The sequence below is a fragment of the Rutilus rutilus genome (assembly GCF_951802725.1).
Source record: "Rutilus rutilus genome assembly, chromosome: 6".
Lineage (NCBI taxonomy): Eukaryota > Metazoa > Chordata > Actinopteri > Cypriniformes > Leuciscidae > Rutilus > Rutilus rutilus.
In genome coordinates, this window is record NC_140214.1 from 14,419,725 (window position 1) to 14,430,081 (window position 10,357).

The 10,357-nt window shown below is 38.0% G+C and overlaps 2 protein-coding genes across 2 annotated transcripts; both read left to right on the forward strand.

Annotated features, from left to right (window-relative positions):
* Nucleotides 1–642: 642 nt before the first annotated feature.
* Nucleotides 643–7,619, forward strand: dapk3 (death-associated protein kinase 3). The gene is made up of 9 exons (XM_084411867.1): nucleotides 643–737; nucleotides 1,500–1,587; nucleotides 3,939–4,299; nucleotides 4,423–4,552; nucleotides 4,653–4,701; nucleotides 5,303–5,329; nucleotides 5,448–5,600; nucleotides 5,861–5,906; nucleotides 5,992–7,619. Exons 2-9 carry the CDS (start codon nucleotides 1,526–1,528, stop codon nucleotides 6,523–6,525), a joined length of 1,362 nt encoding a protein of 453 aa, XP_084267993.1. The 5' UTR covers nucleotides 643–737; nucleotides 1,500–1,525; the 3' UTR covers nucleotides 6,526–7,619.
* Nucleotides 7,620–8,566: 947 nt separating this feature from the next.
* On the forward strand, nucleotides 8,567–10,310 carry LOC311292253 (uncharacterized protein). The gene is made up of 4 exons (XM_084411868.1): nucleotides 8,567–9,226; nucleotides 9,374–9,470; nucleotides 9,825–9,978; nucleotides 10,064–10,310. Exons 1-4 carry the CDS (start codon nucleotides 8,903–8,905, stop codon nucleotides 10,113–10,115), a joined length of 627 nt encoding a protein of 208 aa, XP_084267994.1. The 5' UTR covers nucleotides 8,567–8,902; the 3' UTR covers nucleotides 10,116–10,310.
* Nucleotides 10,311–10,357: the final 47 nt, after the last annotated feature.

Consider the following 10,357-nt stretch of genomic DNA (forward strand, 5'->3'; position numbering starts at 1 on the left):
CAAAACGCCCCCTTTGTACAAAAATATTTTCAGTGAAAATACTAATTAATTATGAAGGCTGAGCAATTTTAATATTTGGTGAATAACTCCTGCCATAGTCACTCAAAACCGGGATGGCAATTCTAGTCACATTTATGTTTTGTTTCACTGTAATGTCACATTTTCCTTAAGGGGGGCGTTTTCCCCCACTCTACCCTACGTTATTAGCCTATCATTTTTTATCATATTATTATATTTTAAAGTTTATTACAATGTTTGAATGAATGAATGAATGAATGAATGAAAAACAATTTTTACAAAAGGATCCATCAAACTAATGAGATGTTGCAGCTAATGTTTAATTACACAGTAAACGTCTGGAATGCTTCAGATTATTATGTCTGGACAGACTTGCATATCAATTACAGACTTGCATATCACATAGGCCTAAATATGAACGCTTTGGATGTCTCTCTTGTGTAACACTGATATATATATATATATATTCATTTACACCTTTTTATGTGTGTTATGAGTCTGTTGTGGTAACACTGACAAAGGAACAGTGCAAAACAAGCCCAAACATGTAGCTTTTAACTTATATCAGTGTGCTAACACACCTGGCAGACTCTTAATAACAGGTACAAGTTGACATCATCCTGCGGTGGAGTCTCGATGATGTCACTGAACAAGCCACGCCTCTCCAGAGCGCAGCAACCGGAAAATACCCATTGGCTGAGGAATGCGACGACGTTAAGGTATGTAACAAACAAACTCTTAGCGTTGACTTATTGTATAATAGTGTTCTAGGTAGTATTATTAATATTACATAGAACATCTTATTAATTCATTCCGTAATGTGTTTCGTGTGTCAACGTAGACGTAGCTTGCTGGTCGTTTCTTTTACAAGTTAGCCAGATGGCTACTGGAATAAATCAGTGCTTTATTAGATATTTTGTGGATTATCGTAATATAATTATTTCGTATTTGTTTTATGACCGCATTAACCACATTCAAATTTATTTTTTGGCTATGAAACTAACCTCTGAGCTGAAATAAATGGTTGTTGTAGTTGTCTTTACCAATTAAGTCATTAAGCCTTGAAACATGTTTTATAGCATAGATGAGAATCATGAGATAGATTTAACGGGGATGTAATTTTAGTGCGAGTTTGTACTGCACTACAGTGCTGAGATATTCGCTGTTAAAGGGCCACGATAAAAAAAAAAAAAAAGGAAGATAAAAAAAAAACTGGCAACCCTAGTGTATGACTGTAGGTAATGACGTAAGTAGGAATAGATTGTCCACACTCTGCACATGGAAAGTCTCATTCCCATATCAGTTTAAAATCCAACATCCTGTGAGGTCAAGAGTAAATACCGAAGCATGTGCACTCTTCAGAACAGTTACAAACCATTTATAGTCATTGTCAATAAAGTGGTCTAGTGGTCAGATGAAGTCAAATCCACGCAACTTAACTAGTCCTATAACAAGCACTATTTCTGGTCATTTTCTAACAGATTGATTAATTTGAAGTCAGCAAAACATGGCTGGCTTCAGGCAGGAGGATGTGGAGCTGTGCTATGAAATGGGAGAGGAGTTAGGAAGGTAAGAAATGCCATTTCTCTTCTTAAAACTCTGTAAAACTAGTTTAACCTGACTTAAAATGGTCTCACATATAGTGAATAAAACAAAGGTCGAGGTTAAAAGTAGCCTAAGATCTTAATGTTTGATTAAGCACTATAATTATGAAAGCTTTTTGATGAGATATAAGGTAAAATGAATACATCATAATGTTTGGCACTGAGTTGCAAAGGCAACGTAGTGTTTGTGCTTATCAGTGCAGTATAAAAACAAACGTCTTGAGAGTCCTGCAATTTAAAAATCCCCAGCACAGTGACTTAATCATCTGCAAACACTGAATCAAGTCCTGCCTTTCTTCCTATATATGGACGTGAAGGTTTCTGTTCTGTGCTGCTGCAGCATGACATCACTGCTTTACAATGAATATGCTCGCTCTCTGAGCCTGAGCACAGCTGTAGTGCAAATGAGACTACAGATGAGCCAGAGAAGAGCCGTCAGAGGAGTACTTTAACCACACAACATTTTATCAGACTTTAATAGTTCTCATTGGTTGCATTATGCAGCATTTGTACCATTTAACTAAAGGAGTTACTCTTACACCTTTAGAAATTTACTACAGTTTGGTTTTGTGGAATGTACAGTTGTAATATAAATTATTCAACCCTCATTGCAATTGGCAAAATCTACAGTCTTTCAGCTGTTTGCAATTAACAAATCAAACAAAAGTAATTGAAACAGCTCAACACAACAAATATTTCAAGTGGTTTCCCCAAATTCAACTGAAAATGCAACTTATAATGACTTCTGCAGTCTCAAAATTATTCAACCCCTTCATGGCATGCATCTTTAGTACTTGTACTGCTTGTACTTAGTACAGCTGCAAACGAGATGTATAACCAGACACCAGCTTATGGCAGCGTTTCTGAGGAATCTTGGCCATGAACAATGGCCTCCAGTTCAGTAATATTCTTGGGTTTGCGCAACCGCCTTCTTCAAATCCCACCAGAGATTTTCTATGGGGTTCAAGTCAGGTGACTGATGGCCACTGTAGAATCTTCCAGGACTTCTTCTGTAACCAAGCCATGGTGGAATTTGAGGTATGCTTAGGATCATTGTCCTGTTGGAGGTTTCAACGATGCCCAAGCTTCAGCTTCCTCACTGACAGCATGACGTTTTCTCCTAGGATTTCCTGATACTTCAATGAAATCCATCTTGCCTTCCACACGCAGCAGGTTTCCAGTGCCAGAGGATGCAAAGCAGCCCCAGAGCATCACTGAGCCCCACTATGCTGAACTATAGGCAGAGTGTTCTTTTCAGCATATGCGTCATTCTTCTTCCTCCAGACATACCGCTGATTAATAGGGCCTAAAAGTTCCAGTTTTGTTACATCGCTCCACAGAACAGAATCCCAAATCTTCTGTGGCTTATTTATATGATTTTGAGAAAATTGGAGCCGACTTTTCTTGTGCTTTTGGGTCAGTAGTTGTGTACGTCTCGGAGTTCTGGCATGCGTTTAGTACGTGCCTTACTGTACAGCTGAAACCTCAGTGCCTGTGGTCTTGCTGCAGGTCTTTTGCAGTCACTCAAGGGTTTTTCTGAACCTGCCTTCTCAGAAATCTGGTTTTGGCCGTTGATTGCTTCCTTTTTCTGCCCCGTCCAGGTAATGTAACCACTGTTCCTTTAACTTTGAACTTGCGAACTATGCTTCCAACGGTGTCTCTAGGAACATTTAGTGCCTTCGCTATTTTTTGTATCCTGTTCCTTGTTTGTGAAGGGCGATGATATCTTCTCTTAACTTTTTGGACCAATCATTTGACTTGGCCATATTTATAACATGCAGTCAAACGTGACACTCAACAAACCGAGCCAGTTCAGATATTTCATGTGTTCTAGTTTCAGCACACCTGGTGCAACTAATGAAGCCCTTGATTAGTCACATAAGGTGTGCTTAACACCTGTTTTGCAGATTTGTGCCTTTTGTGAGCGATTTCATTCAGGGGGTTTAATAATTTTGAATAATTGAATTATCATTAAAAGTTGCATTTTCAATTGAATTTGGGGAAACCACTTGAAACATTTATTGTTGAGTTATTTTAATTACTAACTTTTGTTTGATTTGTTCACTGCGAACAGTTAAAATTCTGTAAATTGTCAATAAACCTGATTTGCAATGGGAGTTGAATAATTTCGATTACAACTGTATGAACTTTCGTTCAGTGTAGTGCTTTTTTTGCAGATATTTCATATACATGTCATCTATATGCAAAATATGTCCTTATTTTCTATACAATTTAAATTATAAAAACATCATCATGATCACTGTTTCCTCTTTTCCTTTCTTTTTTCTCTGTGTGCCGTTGTAACACGTTTCATAGTGGACAGTTTGCCATTGTGCGTAAATGTAAAGAAAAGAGCTCCGGAACAGAATACGCCGCCAAGTTTATCAAGAAGAGACGGCTGTCATCCAGTCGACGGGGCGTGAGCCGAGAGGAGATCGAGCGAGAGGTGAACATCCTCCGAGAGATTCAGCACAGCAACATTATTACCCTCCACGACATCTTTGAGAACAAGACCGACGTGATCCTGATCCTGGAGCTGGTGTCTGGAGGGGAGCTGTTTGACTTCCTGGCTGAGAAGGAGTCGCTGACCGAGGAGGAGGCGACGCAGTTCCTCAAGCAGATCCTGGATGGAGTCTACTACCTACACTCTAAACGCATAGCACACTTTGACTTGAAGGTGAGCAATAGTATGTTTTGTTTTAAAATTGGATCAATCAAATTTAAATGTTCAAATAAGGGTGAAATGTGTCTCATTAACATGAAAACATTTACTACAAAAGTTACTACAATTTGTTTTCAGCCTGAAAACATAATGCTGCTGGATAAAAATGTGCCGAACCCCAGAATCAAATTGATCGATTTTGGAATTGCACATCAGATTAAGGATGGAAACGAATTTAAAAACATCTTCGGAACTCCTGAGTTTGTTGGTGGGAACCTACGTTTATTATAACATTGAATTATATCTTTACTTATTATAAGTCTATTAAGAATCCTAATTTAATTTGCCATATCTTTTGTCATTTGTAGCACCAGAAATTGTAAATTATGAGCCCCTTGGCCTGGAGGCAGACATGTGGTGAGTCATAAACATCAATAGCCATGTTATTGCATAAAGAAAACACTGGATGGAAACGGCAAGATGCTTATAAATTCTAAAAAATGTTCATTAAAAAAACATGCGCTCAATTGAGTCAGGTAATTTTTTTATCTGATTAGGCGGCATGCACATAAACTACAATAGAAACACATTTACTGTATAATACTGTATAAATCATGGCACAGCATCTCAATGTTGTTTTAGTTATTCTGAAATGAAATTTCAAATTCTGTCTTCAAAATGATTTGGTAACGATAACGACAGCATTTATTTCATTTCGTCTGTGTGTTCTGAGGCGCAAGACATTTATGATGTAGGATAAAAGAGACACAGTGGCTTCCCTGATTGCAGCAACTTCCATTTTATCACAAATATTTGCGGCAATTTACCAGGAAGTGATGATTTTGTTCTCTTGGGGCTTTATTTGCAAATGTTTTATAGATATTCCAGTTTTGTTAAATTTGCAACTTTGGGTGGAAACGTAGCTAATAATGGATATGAAATATTGTGAATGCATAATATTCACTTGCTAATTTTTGCCTGGAATTAATTGGTTTTCTTGTGATTTTCTTTGCTGCAGGAGCATTGGAGTTATCACATATATACTGTAAGTAATTATCACGGAAATGGCATGTTTGGCTGCATTGATTTCATGCTTTTTCACACCCAGGTGATACCATTTTACTTTGCTTAACAAATATTAATGCATTATTAATGCTCTTTAGCTTGAGTGGCGCTTCTCCGTTTCTTGGCGAGACCAAACAAGAAACACTTACCAACATTTCAGCTGTCAACTATGACTTTGATGAAGAGTACTTCAGCAACACAAGTGAGCTCGCCAAGGACTTCATTCGCCGACTGCTGGTCAAGGATCCCAAGTTAGTATAATCCAGTGTTATTACTAAAACTATTAGAAATGATATAATAAAATATAAGATTAAAAGTTTATTTACTAAAATTACTAAAAGTAAATAAATAAAGATCAATGGAAAATTAATAATGACAAAAGCACATTAATATTTCATAACAATCACATAACAAAATTAAAATGAAAACTGAAAATGCTCATTCAAAATGTTACTAAAATAACACTGGTATATTATTGATAATTAATTCAATATTTGCTTTTAACATTCAGGAAGCGAATGACAATCGAGGACAGTCTCCAGCACCCCTGGATCAAGGTTCGAATGTTTCTCTTTCCCTCACTTTTGAGTTGTCACCATTTGTTCTTTGCTTGACTAGCTCTCATCCCATCGTCCCCTACAGGTGATTAAGAGGCGTAACGTTCGACCTGAAGAGAGCGAGCGCAAGCCGGAGCGCAGGCGTCTGAAGACCACCCGTCTGAAGGAGTACACTATCAAATCCCACTCCAGCATGCCTCCAAACAACACCTACATCAATTTCGAGCGCTTCTCGCAGGTCATGGAGGAGATAGCCGCGGCTGAGGATGGCCTTCGAGAGCTGGAGAAGAACCAGCGCTCCTGCGGGGAGGATGTGGCCGCTCTGCTCTCCATCTATGAGGAGAAGGAAAGCTGGTATAAGGAGGAGAACGAAAGCATCGCTGCAGATCTCAATCAGATCAAACAGGAGCTGCAGAAAGCACAAGCCCTGCGCAGACAGAGCCAGGAGGAGACCCGAGCCGCCATGCTGTCGGCCAATGCGCTCAAACGCAAGTTTGGTCGGTTGGAGAACCGCTATGAAGTGCTAGCTGAGCAGATGGTCTCTGAGGTGCGCTGGGTGGAGGAGCTGGTGCGCTCGATTTCAGCTGAAAATGACACACACAGCAACAGCATGGCTTGAGCTGCTCTGTTTGCTTTCAGAACGCAACAACTATTTAATGTCTTTGCTTGGTATGTGCAGGGCAGATATAGAGCATTAAACTTTGCAATAAGCTTCATGTAAGCCTGTAGGGTTCATGTTACTCTTAGAATAAAAGTTAAATACAATTTTATTTTACATTTAAAGGCGATGTGAGGGTGTGCATGCTTTAAGAATGGCCTGTGCATCGCAGTATTCTTATGTGATGCCGGTCTGTTGCGGCTAAAGCAAACATTTAGCATTTTCACTCGCCACCTCACAAATATACATGCTGGATCGGTCAATAAAAAAAAAGTTTATTTACGACTTGAGTATCAGTTACAGCACTCAAAGCATTTTAATGTACATTGGGAGTAATGCACTACACAGTCCTCTATGAGGAATTTAATAATCGCTTTTGCTTTTGCAGTTGCTTTTGTTGTGCTGCATGTCCGCTTTTCCTATGCAAATCAAATTCTAATTTTATGATATGAGACAAATGGAATGACTTCTAAACATATAAAAGTCCTAAATGCTGTCTTTAATGAGCTGTACATGTGTATCAACTTGGTAAGCTGCTTATCTATAAATATGATTTAATAGGATAGTTCACTCAAAAAGGAAAAATCATTTATTCACCAAACCTGTATTTCTTTCTTCTGTGGACCACAAAATATAGTCTTGGTGTTTATTTTTTTGTCCATATAATGAAAGTCAAAATTGTTTTGGACCACATTGACTTGCATAGTATGTGCTGAAACGTTTTTAAAAACGAACTCTTCCACAGAAGAAAGAAAGTCATACAGGTTTGGAACAATGTGAAGGTGAGTAAATGATGACGGAAGTTTTTATTTTTGGGTGAACTATCCCGTCAACAATTTTCTTTTGCATAAAAAACTTCAAACATTCAGTTTTTTTGTATGACATTCCATATGCAAATGAGCATTATTATCTCTTGGTTGATGCCATTTGTAGTTAAGTCATAGCAATAATCTTATCTGTTTGATTACAGTACTGTGCCCATTTTTATGTTGTTTTATTTACGACAAATTTATATATATATCAGAAAAGTCCATTCAAATAAACAAATTGAAGACAAATACAGTCACAGTGTCTTTATTGGGTGTGTGTGTGGGCTGAGGAGTGCACTGTGAGGTCAAGTGTAGTGTTTTATAAATCTGAGCATTTGTCATATACGCTTTAACTTAATTTTCAACATGTCTAGAGATGTTGAAAGTTCCAGAGTTTTAACTAAACAGGATTTTTCCATCTCCATTGTAAGATAATTATGTTTTGTTAAACACCCAGATAAACATTTGTATTTTTGGGGTCTTGTAGATGCCACTGTTTACTTTGAAATTTCAAACCACAGGGCAGAATATTCTGAGAACCCTTAGCTTCCCATGATATGGGTTGACATAAATCAACAGTGCATGTCTTTCTTTGGCTCTGGCATCAACATGTGCTTTTTAGGTTTTTCTTTTTTTTTTTTTCTTAATGTCAAGTTAATTTAATGTGGATAATTCAACCAAAAATGAAAATATAATGTAATTGTTTGCTCACTGTCATGTCATTTTAAACATGAATGTCTTTTTTTGCTGTTTGAAGGCTTTGAAACTTTTTGAAGAATGTTATTTATTTAAAGAATATTATATTTAAAGAACGTTTTGACATTAAAGAAAGTCGGTGGGGTCCAAAAAAACATTTTCAAAAGACATTTTCTTTTTTCTTTTTGACAGAAGAAAAAGTCATACAGGTTTGAAACGACATGACGTGAGTGAGGAAATGCTGACAGAATGTTCATTTTTGGGTGAACTATCCTCTTTAGTGCATTTTTGTCAGTCTATCCCACCATATTCATCTCATACCGATTAAGGCATTATGGGGCTTTACGGTGATTTAAGAACCACAATGCCATGAGCACATGGAAGAAATGTCTTCAGGGAAATAATGGATGTTTTTTTAAAACGGTGATGTGTAATTATTCATCAGAGCACTGATAAGGTCCTTAAAATAACAATGTAGATATGCTGACGTAGCTTCCACTCACATCCAGAGCTCTAGACTCGCAGCCCAGCCTCAGTGAACAAAACGGCATTATGGGGCTTTACGGTGATTTAAGAACCACAATGCCATGAGCACATGGAAGAAATGTCTTCAGGGAAATAATGGATGTTTTTTTTAAAACGGTGATGTGTAATTATTCCTCAGAGCACTGATAAGGTCCTTAAAATAACAATGTAGATATGCTGACGTAGCTTCCACTCACATCCAGAGCTCTAGACTCGCAGCCCAGCCTCAGTGAACAAAACGCAGCTGGTTCAACCCTGATTCCGCATAAACTTTCCTCGCTGCGACGCCAGACATCATCTTTCTGAGGATGGCCAGATCCAACTTGGCCCAGAACACCTGTAACTGGATCACGGCTCTCCTCACGTTGTGGTCCATGGTCTCTCTGATTGTCATTGTGGTTTGGGCCACCTGGCCTCCCTTGGCCAGCCTTGCACAATGCAAAGTTGCACATCGGGCCTTAATTGAAAAGATGGAGGGAGCTAAAGTGATGAAGGAAAAAGAGCACAACGTCTTGAAATCTGCACTGCAACTGAGCTCTAAAAACCAGACCAGACTGCAAGAAGAGCTGGAAAGTATTCTAGAGAGCCAGAGGGAAACCAACGCATCTCTAACCGAGACTCTGCAACTGCAAGTGAGTATCAAAAAGTGATAAATGTGTTTCAAAATGTCTGTGCTGATGCTATAAAACAGGAACTGATTAAGTGTCCCAATTGATTAATTTCATTGTTTTTTTTAAAAGATGGTAATAGGCCTACTGGATTTTTTGTTTCTATTTTAGATGATCCTAAAGGAAAATGTAACAGCTTTGGAAAATCAAAGACTCAGGCTCCACAGTGAACGTGCAAGACTTTTTTCAGAGCTGGCTCAACAAGAGGGTAGGAGAACCTACTATGGGAATATTTCTCAAAATGATAAAGTTGGAGCAGCCAAAGACGTCTGCATGTTTTTACATGAGAGCATAATTATGTTTTGAGATAAGGGGTAGGCTATATATGAAATTGGCTATTCTAAGTGCGCCTTCCAGACACTTTCCAGACACACACACACACAACATTGATATATTATATATTTATATATAACGCTGATAACATTTAGGCCTACATGAACTAAAGTTTCCTTATAATGTTGATCATGGCGATATAAGCTTAAAGTGCAATATTTCACTTCAGTATAGAACAGGTAGGCCTAATAAATGTATGAAAACGTGTTTGTTGTTTTGTTTTGCGCAGTTCTTATTGAGACTCTGTGGGTGAATCTGACCAGTGAATCGCATCATTTGGATTCGTGTGAGGCTTTACGGGATGCCGCTAACAGCCAGCAGGTGGCAGCAGAGAGTCAGAGGAAAGCCTGTGAACACAAAACAACTTACCTTGTCAAGCAAATGTGAGTGATTATAATCCAACCGCATAGACACAAGACGTTTATTTTACAGTGCACTGTTTCATGTATTTCTTTATCCATTTTGCAGAGAGAACTGCAAGGTTAATGGGCGAGGAACCGAAGACTTCCAAAACAACTGAAGAAAACTGCCACAGAGAACCTCTTTCGACTAAATATAGCTCCTTAGCTTAGACATATATGGAAAGTGCTTTAACGTATTACTGACACAATGTCCTTTAAAACGAGACCTTCTGAGATATTTGTGTGGTAAAGTGAAATAAATAATGTAAAAATAAAAATAATGTTGTTGTGTGAATAAAGTTGGGAGGACATGGAAACATTTTTTCTTCATATTTTTTAAATGAATTCCTATTATCAGGAC